The 17,302-nt window shown below is 38.9% G+C and overlaps 1 protein-coding gene across 2 annotated transcripts; it reads right to left on the reverse strand.

The window, feature by feature from the left end:
* Nucleotides 1–4,036: 4,036 nt before the first annotated feature.
* eva1ab (eva-1 homolog A, regulator of programmed cell death b) lies at nucleotides 4,037–17,302 on the reverse strand. Of its 2 annotated transcripts, XM_026171023.1 has the most exons (5): nucleotides 17,222–17,302; nucleotides 10,315–10,376; nucleotides 9,230–9,419; nucleotides 6,561–6,917; nucleotides 4,037–5,632 (listed from the first exon to the last, which is right to left on the reverse strand). In XM_026171023.1, the coding sequence occupies exons 3-5, from the start codon at nucleotides 9,330–9,332 to the stop codon at nucleotides 5,520–5,522; spliced, it is 573 nt and encodes a 190-aa protein (XP_026026808.1). In that variant the 5' UTR covers nucleotides 9,333–9,419; nucleotides 10,315–10,376; nucleotides 17,222–17,302; the 3' UTR covers nucleotides 4,037–5,519. The 2 variants fall into 2 exon arrangements, with proteins under 2 accessions (XP_026026808.1, XP_026026818.1); XM_026171033.1 differs by lacking the exon at nucleotides 10,315–10,376.

Raw genomic sequence — 17,302 nt, forward strand, 5'->3', positions numbered from 1 at the left:
ACTTAGTAAGATGCATTGGTATTGCCTAGATTTTTATACAGTCAAATCAGATAAATATGAAGTTGTTCTCTAAGCTAAGATTTTGGACTGAAATTGTAAAAGCGAAATGATTTTTCCCTGCAATCTTCTGCTCAGTCATTTTTGTTTTGACATTTTGTCATTCAAAACATAAAACTTCATAGGTCAAGAATTGTGTCTTGTGTCTGTATCGTTCTGTCTGGTGTTGCACTGTCTTTGCACTTTGTGTAGTCCTGTGTTGATCGTCTGTTATAGATTATAGGTTTCACCATGGTCTTGAAGGAACGTTGTCTTGCTTCACTGTGTACTCTACCACTGTACATGGTTGAAATGACAATAAAGCCACTTGACCTGAATTAATGCATTAGGTAGGGTGATCTTATGATGGTGAAATGATAGCTTTGCGCATTTATGTTAGACATATATTTTTCAGCTTACTGTACAGTTATCCTGTTTTGGGTTAATTTAATTTTGCCTTTCACTTTATTTATTTATTTATTTATTTATTACATTTGTACAGCTGTACATAAATAATGGGGTGAATGGTTATGGCTGAGTTTTCCAAGATGAGCTGCAGAGGCATATTTTGGACACCAGATGGCAGTAGAGACAGCGTCACAGTAAATAATAGAGTACACTGCTTGCACTGGTTTTTGTCCATTAAATGCAATGGCGTGTCCAGCGGGGTGGCCTGGGGGGGCACAGGCCACCCCCCCAACCAGACTGGCCACCCCAGGTGCCACCCCAAAGGCAAAACAATAAAATTCAATCAAATATCAAATGTCCGATTATGTTTTCACGGTGACGCTCAGATATCCGAGTGTAAGTGAATGCAGCATCGGCTTCTGCGCTATGTGCATCACGTTAGCAAAGGTAGGAGAGCCAAGCACGAAAACGTCACTGCAGGAAACAATTTTTCGGTGAAAGAAAATGAGGACAGAATAAATGTCCCGATAAGTAATATTAAGTTTGTTGAGTTTAGTAAACTAAGGTGAAATTAGAATACCAAGGAAAAAATAACACTTAAAGAATTATTGCAGCCGTGGAATATTTCAGACAGTATGCTACTGAGGGGAGCTAACATAAGAGTTATGGGTTATAAGATGTAATCTAAGTCGTAACATTGCTGTATGGAGCTGCAGATTTGGTTGCAGGTTAACATAGCTGGACTGGCCATCGGGCTTATTTGACTTATTTTTTATTTTTTTTGTAATGGCATGAACAATGAAAGGTGGTGGATTGGCCAGATGCAGGTCGATGTGTAGAAATAACTCCGTTGTTTGGTGGTGGCTATGACGGGGCTTCCACAGAGGCAGCAGGTGGGTGAGGGAAGGGGAGGCAGGAGGAGAGCCCCGAGGCAGCCACCAGTCCGAGTGTCAGGTGAACTGAACTTCAGGTAAGAAGTTATGACCTGCAGTCTATCTGGGTCAGATATGAACTAAGTTTAGGTGGAGTTTATTTTCGTTGTGCTGACTTTTTACTGTCAGTTGCAATAACTCATACTGCGTTCTAGCCAGCTTGGAGTTTTTATACAGCTGTTCGGTTGCTATGATGTTACTGATAGTGAACTTTATTTTATTCATAAGGTTAGTTAGTAGAGTTGCCAACGGCTCCTTAAAAAAATGGAATGGTCCCTCAATCAGAGAAAATATTACACGTTTCGTATTGAGCTGAGAAGAGACGTTTGTCCCGAACTTCAGCTAGAATGGAAAAAGACACAAAGCTGGATTTATTCTGTCTTTACGCTGCACAGCTGCCTCTTCTCTCATCCTGCCTCTCCTGTTGCTACTTCAATCATGAAACTGATCGATGATCAGCTGATCGGCTTTTCTCTCTTGTTTGTTTATCGCCCACTTTGCGCCAGAAAGACGAAACCAGCAGATGTTGTGCTAAACAACAGCAGCACGTTTAAGCTTGATCGGCTGTTGTTAGAATTTATTTAATATTAATTTCTAGTATCAGCTGATGTTTGCTGGAGCCACAGCTGTAAAGCTGCTGGTCATGATGTCGGTTTGGATATCTGGTGAGAGGGAAACGTGAAGACCACCCACCAGGATCCTTTTTTATGTAGCTGACAGCTGGTAACTGTGCAGGGGCGGGTCTAGCAAAGTTTTGCCAGGGGGCCAGGTAGGGCATTAACAGGGAAAGGGGGCACAAAGAAATACTTTTCTTTCTTATTCTCATTTAAAATATCTAGCTTTTATTAAATAATTATCTAAATCTTACAACCAAAGTTTTTATCTGACGTAAAATGTATAGAAATCATACATATACCAAAAAGACTGTACATCACTGTCACAACAGGGTTTGTTTTCATTCAAAGGCTTTATGGCTTTAATACCTGGTGGGTCGGTCTGTAGTCAAAATACCCGATTTTCTGTCCCAGTCCAGCCCTGCAGGTTATACTGGCAGTGTCACCATGCCAGCTGAATGTATTTCATCATCAGCCAGTGTTGTTCTTTATCAATATTACCAAAGTTTACCATAAGGCAGCATAGAAAGTATTTACTTGCTTTCAGGTTTTATTCAAATATTAGTCTTTTCAGTTGTTTCCCCACTTTTTTCCTGTTTCAAAATCAAACACCAGTTTGTGAGAAGATGATCTTCTTTTTTTAACAGGCAGAGAAAGTTTTACATTGGAACTGGCTAATTTGTCAATTGTTTGCTACAAATGTTCGTATTTTAATATTCAAAAATGTTTTTGCCCAAAACATATGTGCAGTATATGTCAGTAAAAATACTATGCAAATATTGCTGTCCTTGAATGCTGAGTAAACACTGACAAAGCACTGATTGTATCTCTTGTACTTTATCAACGCAGTATCTAAAAACTTTGCACCGTAGTGGTTAAAATCTCATTCTAATAAGAGTTAAAAGTGCATTTGGTTATCAGGTTTATAGGATTATTGAATTATGGTTAAGGGTTGGTAGAATTTTTTTTTAAAACATTATCTGCCAATTAAATCTGCCACCCTTCTCCAAATCTGTGCCCCTACCTGGCCCCCCCAACAAAAATTTTCTAGACACGCCACTGATTAAATGATCACGTTTTTGTGCAACTAAGTGTGTGGGTACCTGCAGTGGCGATATCAAGGTCAAAACCTTTCTATAGGTGATTCTGTCATGCTTTATGCCCTACATTCAGAGCTTTTCTTCTTTGTCAAACCACTTCCCTGTCCACCACAACCCTTGGCTTACACTCAAAGCCGAGGGTTGTGGTGTTTGGGCTTTGGTGTTCATTCAAATAATTACTTGAATGAACATAAAAAAAATCATGGAAAGGATTTCCACATGATTAAATTGCTTTATTTTACCATCATGCAATGCTGTTATTCCAACTTAATGTACTTGAGTTGGACCAACTTAATCGATTAATGTTGAATAAACTTATTTGCTGCAGTCAAGTCCAGAATAGAAAGCCATTTATTAAAGTGTAACTCTGTTCCATGATTATTTTAGGTTCATTTAAAGAGTTATTTTTTGGAGTGTTCAACAAAATATAGTCTGGTCAACATAAAACTTGTCATGGACATCTTTTGCCCTCCAATTTAATGGATTTATAAAATTCATATGGTTTTATAACTAGTAGTATAATAGTAGGTGGGCTGGAGCCTATCCCAGCTGTCAGAGGGCGAGAGCCAGGATACACCCTGGACAAGTCTATCACAAGTAACACCGTATGGCCTCTTGCACTCACATATGGGTAATTTAGAATCACCAACCACCCTTGCTAGATCGTATCATCTCAACAATAATAAATTTAACTAAAATTAATTTCATGCACTGTAGGAACATAAAAAATTTTTGTTCAAATTATTTTGTTCAAATTACAATTAGACTCTTTCCAGTCGTTAAAGGTGACTGTACACACCATTTCCCCGGACCACATGCCCTCGTTATGTTATTCTTATTGGCACGATTCAACAGTGTACATTCAAACTGTAACCCTCACCATCATGGATTCTGCCAACAAACTTAGTAGAGGTGTGTACCACGGACCCAAAACAGACCAAAAAAACCACTGAAATTAAAGTTTATTCACTTTTTCAACTCTTCAACACAGATTTAAATGGAGCATGAGCTGCTAATACATTGTGTGATATGCAGAAAGATCTGCAGCTGATTAGCTGCCATCCTAAGCCATTTCTGTCATAATTATTAGTACACAGTCATTAGGAGATTCAGAATTCTAGCAATATAAGCACCAGTATATCTCCATCTGTGCATCGAGTTATTATGCTGCTCTGTAGAGTGGAAGTTTTACATCTATCTCACCACATTTACACTTTTTCCCTTCTGTTGCCTTTAATTTTACAGTTTCCAGAACTCACAGTGGGATTATAGCAGGTTCACAAACAAATAAGAGTAGATGAGAAAAGTGCAAAAACTCTAAAATGTGGACCATATCTTGATACCAGTGTTTAAGACAGTAGTTCTCAGACTGTGGGTAGATGCCACTTGTGGGGCATTGAGTTACTGCATTAAAACGAAAAAAGGTATCATGGGGACCCTATAAAAAGGCTCTAAAGCAATACAATGAAAATCATGTGACTATAGTTACATGGATGACAATCACCCAATGTTAGTGGAGTAGGATTAAGTGGGGCGTGCCAGAAAAGATTTGAGAACCACTGATTGAAAATTAATCCAAATGTTATGCAAATGTTTTTGCTTTTATTTGGCCTTAAAACAAAGTACTAAAGAGAATAGTATTGACAATAATTAAACAATAAGTTATTGTTTAAAATCTTTCATTAGATTCTGTTTAAATTCAGTCATCATTAAATTAAGTTGACAGAATAAATAAAAAACATTCCCATTAGTAAATTGGTAATCTAATGCACCGATAGAAAAGTGGCTGTTAAAAAGCTGATACTTTCCAGTACAGATGGTTGGATTGTGATCAGTTTAACAAGCCAAGATCCTTGCTTTGGTGACCCCGTGTGAATAAGAAAGCAGCTAAAAGCTTGCTTAATCTCATCATTTCATTTCAGACTGTACACTCACACACAGCTGTAGCCTCTGTTATGCCCCCTGTTTGCTATACTTCTCAAAGCACTTGTTAATAATAGAAAAGTTAGAAAATCCCAGCGACTTTATGGCAGCAGCTACATATCGCAGATTCTCTGAAATATCTGCTACGGCTGGCAGCAGTGGTGGTCATCTGTGCTCTTTGTGTCTCTACCAGTTGATGTTTCGGGGCATTCTTCTTCCAAAAATGTCATTGCTGTCTCTTGTTGGATGACTGAACTATCGCAGCTCATATGTTTTCATTAATTTACACAGTAGAGGGACTTCTCCAGGCATTTCTGTCAGTGACAGTTTCACAAGAGTCACATTGGCACAATACATCAGTCCAGTAAGCTGATGGCTATTCATGTCATATAGTATTTATTCACCTATATAGCTATTAGATCCGTTTCCATCCATCAGCTGTATGTTTGTTTCCTTCTTTTTTCAGTCTGTATCTCAGTCTGCGCATCTCTCTGTTTACTGTTGTTTCAATAATATCTGTTAAGACTTTGAGTGACTGTACTGATGTCTGGTTGTCCGTTCATCCAGATCTCTCGGAGGATCCTCTCCCGCTCTTCTAGCCTCTGGGCCCGGTCCAGCTCTGATGACACACACACACAGAATAAGTTTTATGGACACTGTCCATTCATGTTACTGTCAGATTTATTATTTATTTATTATTCTATTTGAAGATAGGAGCATGTGTGTGTGATTATGTCTGGCTGCCGTGCTCATAGAGACATAACCAGAGCGTCACACCAACACAGTGTGAGATTTCAGCAGTCTTATTCTAATTAATTCATTGCTGTGGACACTGTGCAACATGGGTGAACAAACAGTATATAAAAGATGGCTTCCAGGTCTGAAAGGGGAAACCAGACGTGCTTTAAACTTGCATTCTAATCCAGCAGGGGTGACCTTTGGTTGCAAAAGAAGGCTGTTGGTATTGAAGTCTATGAGAAAATGAGTCTTTTGTAGACTTTGGTAAACACTTTCCAGATGAGTGTTATGTCTGGGTTTCTGTTAGCTAGTTTGTGGACTATGTTATTGGGCTTCTAATCCACCAATAAGTTATAAACACCGAGTCTGCCTTTATGTGTCTACGTCCTATAGAAGCTTGTTTTCACCAATAAAATGAATAAATAAATCAAATTGCCATGCAGCTAGCTGAGAAAAATTTAGGAGTACATGCCTGTCTGATGTTTGTGTTGCAGTAAAATGATGCATAATGAATCATAAATACAGAGGAGCATGTGTTAAAAGAAGCACAACACAATAACTTTATGTTAAGTCTGCTATTTGAGTAAATGTACTTTCAAAACTGCTTTTTATTAAAACATTTCACTGGACTATGATTCATATCTAAAGGATCGGATCATCTGAATCACAGCAATACTATGATGTCATATGATGTGTGGGTTATCAAATTAGGAGACCTTATTTTAAAGGAAACAGCTTGCTGGATGTGTGAATGATGTCTTAGTGTGTGGATGGTGACATTGGTGTGCGTCAGTGTCTGCCACAGATACCCTCAGCCGATGTGAACATGGTGGCGTGCATTAGGGATCTCTCAAAGCGTCTGCGTCTCCGGGCTGATGGATCAGTTGTGTCATCCCAGTCCTCAGACTCACTTTCCCCAGTGGGCCCAGTCTCTCCAGAGGGGACGACGGCAGTATTGTCTGGGTTACTGTCTGCGGGCTGATGGTGGTGACAGCTGTGATGCCGACGATGTTGGAGTCTGTTCCTTGGGCGATGGGGAAGATTGTTAGTGTTGCCATAGTGGCAGTCTGCTCGACAGTGTATTTGGAAGACGATGGCGCACAGTGTGACAAGAAGGCCAACGCACACGCCGCCAAGAAACACAAGCGCTGTCCTCTCGGGCTGGTCTGTAAGAGAGGCAGGATAAATTAACAAATAAATTAACTGCTGTTTCATCCTTCTCTCAGTCCCTCCCTGCACAGTCTTTAGTCTTTATGTACTACGTTTTCAGACATCCCTCACCTGTCTGTTGTCTTTACACTGTTTCCACCTTCTGACCTCCACACATCTGTCTTTGAGCCAGTGGGCCAACGTCGCTGATCCCTTTTCAGCTTTCAATGCCAGAAAAATGTTTGACATGTTTGTATCTGCTTTGTGTTTTCTAGATCAAATTAATTTTAGTGCATGGGCCCTAAAGCCCCTAGTTTGGTCTCTAGAAGATCAGACCAGTGAAACCTTTTCCTTCTTTTATATAGTGTAAAAATGCATGTATGTTCCCATGTAAAAAGAAAAAAGAAATCAATAATAGGTCTTGCTTTTTTCAAAATGAGTCAGTCTACTGTTATTACAAAGAAATATTACTGCCGTAAATCAAAGAACCATCTTGGTTCAGTGTAATGTAACAGAGCAGCAGTAATATTTTTGTCAGTTACACAGCAAATTCAAAAGTGTTAAATTTTTTGGTGTTAATAGTCTTCTTGCAAAAGTAGAGTTAATTTTACTCTAAGTAGAGTCACATTCTTTTAATGTAACTCTGAGGTGTAAAATGATGGTAGTTAAAATCGAGTGTTAAAAATGAGTGTTTCTCTGTCAAATCTGGAGGTGTTACAATGGAAACATTAACTCTTGACCTCTTAACTCTGAACTCCTAGAGGGGCTATGACACCAACAGAGTAAATTCACAGACTCCGCCCCCAGCACGGCTCCAATCGAAGCTGAAGTGAAGCCGTTTCAGAACATTTTGCTCTACATATTTGAGTTGTTTGCCATGCTTGGTAAGTCATTTTTTCAAAGATTGTTTCAATTATTATTATGAGCTTTTACTTCTGTGGCTCTTTGGAGTTGAGACAAAGCTGTGTGGAAGGCATTAGCCATGTTGCTCGGTGATAGCATAATATTCTGTTTTAGCTAGCTGAAAGGTATTGTTTGCGGGCAAATACCACAGCCTTGAAAAAAAGCTTGCATGTGAATTTTCAGTCAAATCTTTGGTCAAATACACCTAAAACAATATCTAGAATGTGAAATGTTGGTATAATGGTGCTACTTGAAGCCTGAAAACGATCGCCCATAAAAAAAAACAACGAGCAAACAGCAGTAGCAGACGTCCTGACTGGATTCTACGTTAGCATAGATCCCTCCAGAGTTTTGTGCACACGGTTTAGGTAAAAATGAAAAAGTTTTACATTTAGTTCAGTATTACCTGGCTCAAAGAGGATTCCTTTTTTTTTACTGTGCTGCAATTGTTTACTGGATTATTTGTGCCATTAATTAGTGTCAACTAATTTTTATTCGATCTCCGCACAGGATATGCTTGTGAAGATGGAATATGGGGGAGAGCAGAAGTGCGTTGAAGTTCCACAAAGGGATGAATGAAGGACATGCATATTGTATTGAAGAAATAAGTGATGAGATGCTGTTATTTGCATTTACCATGTCAGACCTTTTGATAAACAAAATTCTAATGAAAGTGAGAACATGTATACTGTTACATCTTTCAGAAAATGTTTTGAAATTGTGGTGCACAGTTCAAAATAAATGTTTTTCAAAAACCATTGCATCTTTTTAGTAAATGTTTATTTCCAAAAGAAATTTCTAGAAGTTCAGAACAGTAAAATTCCCGCTTTTTAGAATGAATTAGAAGATAACTCTTACGTAGTTAAACTAAAATACTCTTTGAGAGTTAATATATAAACTCTTAACACCAAGTGTTAAATTATCAACTGCAGACAGATTTGGTGTTTAACACTAAATCAGAGTTAACGTACCAGCTCTCCAAAAAGAGTTAAATTAACACTCTCTGGTGTGGACCCATATAGACACTTTAATAGTGTTGAAATCAAATCCGACAGTGTTAATTTGGACATGCTGGATTTGCTGTGTAGAAAGCTGTGAAACATGTGGCTCAGATTAAACTAACAATGCAGACAAACACTCTCATGAACTAATCCTTTCTTCATGATTTGATACACAATCCATCCTATGTGGGAAAATACAGTCAAAGTGTGATAAATGATTCCTTTTTTTCTGCAGTTTTCACATGTTCTGAAGGCAGATGTCAAACTTTTAACAGACCTGTTCTTGCTCTTTGTTTCATACCCCTAGTAGGTTTATGTGCTAATATTATGTGCTAAGTTAAAGAAATTAGCACATAATATTTGCTCATCACATCAATCCCACATAAAAGCTTCTTTTTTCTTTCTTTCAATTGGACCTACTGTACCTGCAATGAAGGTGTAAGCAGCCAGTATGTTGCTAAGCAATGCCATCTCCTGGGACACCACCTTCACTTCCATATTTGGGCTTCCTGTTGTTGGAGCGCTCATGTTGTGGTTACTATTTTTCCTGCAGAAGTCAGTTCAGCACCTCATGATAAGGAGGATTTTCTCTGAATTCTTAAACCTGTAAATACCCTAAAACATAAGAATGAGAAACAAATTAGAAAATGAATAGCGTAAGTAACTTCAATAAGTCATGTACTAAAGCTAAACTACATTCATGTGAAAAAGTTTGTTTTCTCAGGACTGCATGCAATCCTCAGAAGAAGAAAAAACAAGTATACCCTCACTACAGGAATTAAGAGGGAAAGTAGCAAATAGGTGTTGCTAATCAAATGCACATGATTGATCGTCAGAAAATGTGAGCACCGCTATAGTTTTGCCAGTTTGCTGGTTGAGAGCATTTAAATGAGTGCTAACACAATGCAACGATCTTCCCAAGTGTGGAGGTCCCAGCAATTCACCGAAGGCCATGCAATGCTCAGTGAAACTGCAAAAAAAGAGTTACAGCTCATACTTTGCTGGCCTCAGTTAACATGATATTACATTTTGTGACAACACAGTTAGAAAATGACTAAGCAAGGCAGCAGGGCTTAGGTTTGCCCCACCTGAACAAACCTCAAAACAAACAATGTTGTTTGGACAGAAGAGACCAAAGTTGGAGATGATGTACAATAGCATGCTTGGTGAAAACCAAACATGCATGTCAGGGCAAACAACGCATGTGTCAAGCACGGTGGTGGAGGAGTGATAATTAGCCCTAAATCCTGGCCACAAATGGATCATGAAATAGAACAATGGTACCAAGCAGAGCAGCAAATCTACCACGTTTCACACGTTCATGTGAGCCAGTTGTCCACATTAAAGTGAGTACAGGGGAAGGGTGGAAAATAAAGGTACCCCTGGTAACCCCTTTTCAGTTTATCAACAATCAAAACTGTGGCTTTATGGAGACAAGTCAAAGTGGTTAAACTGTCATTTAACAAATTAAAGTTAATCACAGAGGACTTTGAAAACACTGATGCCTTACCCATCAATCTGTACCTCCCTCCCAGTTTTCACCATCATTATCAACATGCCTGAGCTGTTTTCCTGCAGCGTTTAAAAGGGGAAAAAAAAACAATAATTAGGCATCCATACCTCAGATAATATTTTGTTTTTGGCACAAAAAACACGCATGTATTCACACATTCTTTTGTGCACTTAAGTCAGTTTTGCAATATCTGTGCAGCACACAGACATGAACACACACGATTTAGTGCAGAGCTCATTCACTTGAGAGAGGGTGTTTGGAAGTAAAGGAAAGCCAGCGTGGAGATTTTCAAAACCAAGTATTTTTACACAAAACAGTTCATAGACGTGGACATTGTTTTAAACGTGAAGATTGAACATCAAGGATTTGATTCAGAATAATTTCTTACTTTGTCGACCACTAGGTGGCAACAAACAGCTGCGAGTGTTGCTGAAAGCTCAGGAGTTCAAGGCTTCCCATTAAGACTTTGCGAACCTGGCAACAGACTCAAGCACACATGCTGCCGTGCACCAGCTTATAACTGACAAAGCAACTTTAGTGCTGAAAAGCGCTCATTTCAAATGTGCTAAAGTTGCAATGCAGATGTGTGGAAAGAAAATAAAAGCATAAGAAGGTTGCAGTAATGTCTCAGGACTTAAACAGCTTGGCTGTAGCTCTGCATAGATGGATGTTTGGCTTTGAGCACACTGAATTGTAACTTAAATCACGTTAACTTTCAGCTTTAATGCTGTGCCTTTTAAAGCCTAAAAGAAGCACAGCCTAGAATCAAGCTCATGTTTTTGGCTTGCAGACAGTGCTATTCGTGCTTTTAGATTGTTTTAGTGTATCAGCCTGAACTACATCCTCCAGCTAAAATCTTTGCTGCTACCTAATATTGCAGCTCAGCCGAAGGGGACATTGTTAATGTTTAGTTCCTGTCATGCTGTCATGAGCATGAGTCTCTTCGCACAGACAGATGCGCTTCTTTTTACAGAGAAAATGATTTCTACATGAAAGGGCTTACAACAACGTTTGTTTTTGAGTAACCGATTTCTGGGAAGTTTATTTTCCCCCACATGTATTTTTTGTTTGCTTTGAAGAACAGTTCAGCCGGATGCATAGGAATTACAAGCCAGAGCAAAAATAAATGTAGTGGTGGTGAATTGTTCCTTTAAATTGTCTACATTTACTCTACGGTTTATTAGCGTCTCTTGTCAGTGAGCTGAAAACATGAAAGTGGTTTTTAACATGCGCACATTTGGCGCTGACCTGGAAATGTGCTTGTTTCAGAGAGACAGTCCATCAAGTCCGGGCTTCAGACAATGTCATAAATTACCCACACTAACAAGAAGTGTAAGGGGGGTTTTATTTTTATTTTTATCTAGGCCACAGAATAGAGTGTATTATATACGGCCTTTGGTCTGGACATAAAGATCCAAACTTAGACTATCCGGGGCATTTCTTTAAGCTCAAGCATAAAGAGTATGACATGATGGTTGGTGTCATATACAGTAAGTGATGATTATTAAACACTGAAATGAGCAGCTAAATCTCAGGGGGAGAAATTATTAAGTTACAATAAAGCAATATTAATAGTAATTAATAGTAAGAAGAAATACAACAATAACTCTTTAGAATAACCAGCTTAAATTACAAATCATTGTGTTTGAACTAGTTTAGTTCTGTATTTAAATTTCATAGCCCCTGTGTTATCAGTGTTACTGAACTCAAAGCTCGAGTGGCTTTTGGTGTCATTTGGACAAAATAAAAAATTTGAATAAGCTTTCAGAATATTGTAATTCAAGTCTGAAATGGTCTGGACGTTTCTAAAATACTTTGCACAGTCTCGCCTGTTACAAAAGACTCACAGGTCTTTTCATATCAGAACAGATTATTTATGATTCAGTGTTGGAAATAAGATGCAGTGGGTTAAACAGAAGACCTTCAGAGCACAGTTTATATCTTGCGTGAAGCCAAAAATCAGCTCTGACATGTTCCTAGCACATATGGAGGACACATATATAGGACGTGCATTGCTTAAAGCGTAGAAGTATGACTGCACGAGTGGGCTGTCTATTCCAGCAGTGTTTTTCTTTTCTTTTTTTTTCTGTATTTCTGCAGACTGCAGTTTTAATGGTTCACATGATTCTTATAATGTGTATGATGGAGTTTGAATGACTTTACTTGTACAGCACCAAGAATAAACCTGTCCCCATCAGCTAGGCCATCTAATAAAAGCTCCCTCTTCCTAAAGATAATCCTAGAGTGTAAGAAAACTGAATTTATACATTAACACCCGCAGCCCTGCAGACATTTACAGTCTTGTTAGAGATAAATGAAAACTTGTGTCCTAAGATACTCTTATTCTCTGTAGCTGCAAAAAATGATGACGATAATGATTAAGCAAAATTTCCAGAAATGACATATCAAATCTGAACAATGCTTAATGCTTACACAGAAAATGTGCAAAGCACCTCAGAAAGACTTTTCTTTTCTAGCATCTTCTTCAAATAAAATCTCGCTGTAAATAAACTTTATTTAATTTCATAAATGTGATTTCCCCACAGATTTAATACACGTTGTGTGTTCTCCATCAGATTACTTCACGAAGACTCTTTTCTTAATGCCAAACAACAGTAAAGATATCAGCCTATGAAAAGGCAGCGTTTATAAAAATGAACAATGACACTTTTAAACATGTAAATCTGAACTGTGTAGAAATACAAAGATGCCAAATACAGAATGTTGTGCTCTTGAGCTGCACAGCTGTAAAGACACGGCATTGAAATTTAAACTTGAACAGATGAAAAATGGATGAAGCTCTGAGAGAAGATCAAACTGGCCTAATTTCTCTGGATGTTTTCAGCTGTAAAAACGCTGAAGCGCAGTGCTCTTGACCTGTCGGGAGAAACTAAGAGGACACTAGAGAACAAATCTGCATTTTATCTGTCACGTTTCTGGAAATATGGGCCAAGCGAGAGTCATTTTTGTCCCCTCCTTACTTACTGTTAGGCATAAAAAACACACACCTCGCGCTTTTAATTATGTTAGAAAACAAACTGAAGAGTCGAAAAGCAACTTGTCATCACGGGACATACAGAAGCAAAGAATAAAAAAAACAAAAAAGGCAAATCGCATTTCATTAAAGTGCAACATAACACGAGCAAACATAACACAACCTCCAAGCCCTTCTAAAGTCACTGACTGTCAGGGTCATTTTGTGATGTTGTGTGTAAATGCTGCAGGACGTGACTGCCCTTCTCTCGCCCACTCCCCTGCTTACTCTTTCTTTCTGTCTTTAAATATGACAGTATAGCTTCCTGTATGTTACAAAAAAAAAAATAGCATTATACCATCATTAATAATTTATAGTTATGGGTATTAATCACACCTTTTAAAAAAATGTAACACCTATCTACCTTCACAAACAAGCCGCGGGACAAAAAGCAGATGTTCATCAGTATTAGAGTTGAGTGGTGAATGAAAAGTCATGCAATAAATTCCTATCAGCCAGCTGATCGCCACAGTTATGTAATGACATTAGTATGAGACGGTTGGCCTGCTGCCAGCTCATTACAGTCAGTCACACTCTGTTCAGCAGTCTAGAAATAATAAGCTGTTTACTCTGATGACTCAACTACATGCGAAAGGCTTTTTCTCACTCTGTACTTCACAGTCGGTCGATCGCACTGCAAAACTAAGATTTGCGATGCTCTTCTTTGCTTTCTTCCTTAAAAGCACTTTTTTTCTGATTGTTTGTCCAATAAATATGAAGCCCGTAGGGAACCCGAAGTCCTGCAGAACCATTGGATCAGTGCTCTTGTGTGCATGTGAATGTGAAGTCGTACAAAGGCGTGGCAGTCCTTTGGGCACTGTTCACAGATTTAGGCAGTGGCCGGTCTTTCAGTCAGGCTTTTTGCACTTGTGCGTGCCATCTTTCCTCTTTTCATCCCACTGAAGCAGATGTTTTTCTTTGAAGCTCTCCTGACCCAACTACATTTCAAGCATTTCAAGTGACCATGTCAATATTGGCGGCTTTATGAGCATGTTTGTAGCTAATATGTCTTTGTGCTGATGGTGTGGCCGCCCTGGTGAGTGTTTCTTCAAGGTTCACAGAGGAGGTATTTGGGGATTCAGCCATCTTCTGTATGGTGCACATGATCAGAGAAAGCCTAGTTTCTGGAAGAGTGTTGCTTAGGGCAAAACATCTCTGGTGGGAACTTTTTCTTTCCAAGAAATGCAGAATACTCAATGAACGCAGTGCACATACAAGGCATGAAATTCCTTCTGCTGATGTGGAAGTGTTCATGTGAGGTTCATGTGCTCACCACACTTTTTGTTTACCTTGCAAGGTTTTTTTTCATACTTATTGAATTGTATGCTGATATGTTAGAGACATTCAACATTTCAGCCCTGGATATTTATCTTTTTGATGCTGATCGTTAGAATAAAGTGCCTACATGACCCCCACAGCATGCAGTGCAAGAGATAGGACACCAGTCCATCAGTTATTGGAGGCAGTTTTTGGCAATCGTGCGTGGAAACAGCAGTGTCATCAGCAAAGAGGCCTTTTTTGACCTTTTAACCTTTGTAGGTCAAACAGCTTCTTGTGGGCTTCACTGTGGAGGTAGGTGACCGCAGTAAAGTGGCCAAATGACCAGAAAAGAACATTCAAAATAGCTGAAATTTCAAAATAAAGATGTGGTTTGTATAGTCTTGCATACTCTGATGGGCATGTCGCAGTCACAGATCTTCTTCATGTTGTCACTGAAGGAGTTCGCTGGCTTTTCTCAAGGATCATGAAATATTGTATCTGCTCTCTATGTTGAATGCTCTGTGAAGCCGATGACGGTAATAGTAGAGTCCCTGTTTTTTGCTACTTCTCCTATGATTGCCAACCGTTTCCAAGCTTGTTCAGATTTGAATGCACACTGACCCTAAATATGAGACGTGGAGCTTCTTCAGCACCAGGTGAGCAAAGATTTACTCACCATACAGAGTATGAATATGCTATGACAGTTTTTGCAGTTCCCTCTGTCCTCCTTGTTCTTCCAGATTGTGATGATATTGGCATATTTCATGTCCTGGGACACAGCTCCCTCCTCCCAGACAGAGGAGTTAGTGGAGTTAGCCAAGGACTGGTCATCTGGCACACAAGAGCAATGGTTGGCCATCACTGCTTTTTAAACAGTACATGCCTGAGTTCTTGATCTCCTTTTAGATTACTGGATGTCCATGATGCTTTCACTGCTTTGACTGGGTTTCAGCTTTATCCCCTCAAATAGGTCGACTTTAACCTATTTGATGCCCACATCTGCTCCCACTGTATTCAGGAGCAGAACTCAGGCATTACCTACAAGGGCGGCTCTAATCGCTGTGTTTTGCCAACAAGAAATTTAAAACACATATTTAAACTTTAACTGAACTCATGAATTTGCTTGGAGGGGTTTTCACGAATGCTAAAAGTTTATATCTCATATGTTAGATTGGCTGGATTTGTTTTAAATTGGGTCTGCATAATCTAGGATTATGGCTCAGAGAACGTGAAATTTTGCAATGATATGATTAAAGTTTGTGTGGTTTGTTATACTGTATGTATAAATGTACATTTTTAGCAAGAACCCCGGTTCGATCCCCGGTGGACACAGAACTCTCTCTGAGGTTGCGTCGGGAAAGGCATCTGGTGTAAGACCATCTAAACACGCAGAACTACTCGCTGAGGTGACCCCGTATGAATAAGGGAGCAGCTGAAAGTGGCTTTAATGCTAATTTTAAAATACAGAAAATTAAGAAATCAAAAGTCCATCGCTCTCTTTTCAAAACATGCAAAATCAATTACACATAAGTCTTTATTGAAATGCTTTGAAATTCCCATAGCTACAGTTTAGATCATCTCACATATTAAGTCACTTCTATTATTTTACTAATATTTTATTACTAGTCGTACTTTATGTGAACCATTTTTTATTTTCCTAAACATTTGAACATTTTTGCCCAAAGTATTGGATAACAGAGGTGAAGCCGGCAGAATAAAGTGTGCTTTTCTTCAGGTATTTTGTTGGGCAGTTATTCCCAGCTTTGTTCGGTGATGATGCTTCAGTTTGTAAGAATAGGTGTGGCAATCAATGGCTACCTATGGCTCAGTCATTTACTCTATGGGGATGCAAAGTTTCAGTGATCACATCTCTGTGTGTCACTGCAGTCCATACATGTGATACCTTTCCCAGATATTATCCAGAGTCCACAGGGTTATATTTTAAATCTTTTTAGTCCCATCACTGCAATGAAAGCAATAAAGGCATATATCAAGCTCCTTATGTATTAATTTTTTTCGAGTGAAGTCTCCTACACTCCAGCCCGAGGTGTAAAACATGTTGCGCCTTTGTTTTCATACACACTGATGCTCTTCTCTCTTTTCTTTTTTTGCATGTCTGGCCAAATTCTTATGTGGCACAATAGCTCTTTGTTTTCCTCCATGTGGTTGAGAAAACTATATAGTTCCTCCGACCCGTGGTGTAGTCCACCACGACACTAACAGAACATACAAAAGCTCTTCCTGCACAGGCTCAATCCTCCACATCATGCTCATCACACTTTAAGCATATTTCTTCCCCCGTGTGTGTGACTGCTGATACTAATCTAACGTGACACTGGCCTTTCCCTCTGCTGCTGCACCGGAGCGAGAGTGTGCACGCAGATTTAGAAAAAAAAACAAAAACGGAAACAAGACAGAAAATTAAAGAAAGGAAAAAAATTACTTGGCGGCACAAAGAGTAATTATATGGAGGGAAAAGTAATCGAGCAGTGAGAAAGACAGATTTGAGACTTCCTACAAAATCATAATAATTACAAGCAGATATAAAAACCAGCAGTGGTGTCACCATGAGCAGTTATCAGCACATGTAAATAAAATGTTTTTACTTACATGTTAATAATGTGAAGAGCCCATCTGCTCTCCTGTCCTCTCATTCCTCCTTTCCTCTTTACTCTGGTCTTCTCTTTTCTC

Source organism: Astatotilapia calliptera, chromosome 1, assembly GCF_900246225.1.
Source record: "Astatotilapia calliptera chromosome 1, fAstCal1.2, whole genome shotgun sequence".
NCBI lineage: Eukaryota > Metazoa > Chordata > Actinopteri > Cichliformes > Cichlidae > Astatotilapia > Astatotilapia calliptera.

Coding starts and splice junctions, on each gene's coding strand:
- eva1ab (XM_026171033.1), bottom strand. CDS start 9,332: ATGAGCGCTCCAACAACAGGAAGCCCAAATATGGAAGTGAAGGTGGTG. Junction 6,918..9,229: donor TGCTTACACCTTCATTGCAG/GTACAGTAGGTC, acceptor CCTCTCTTACAG/ACCAGCCCGAGAGGACAGCG. Junction 5,633..6,560: donor CATGTTCACATCGGCTGAGG/GTATCTGTGGCA, acceptor GTGTGTCATCAG/AGCTGGACCGGGCCCAGAGG.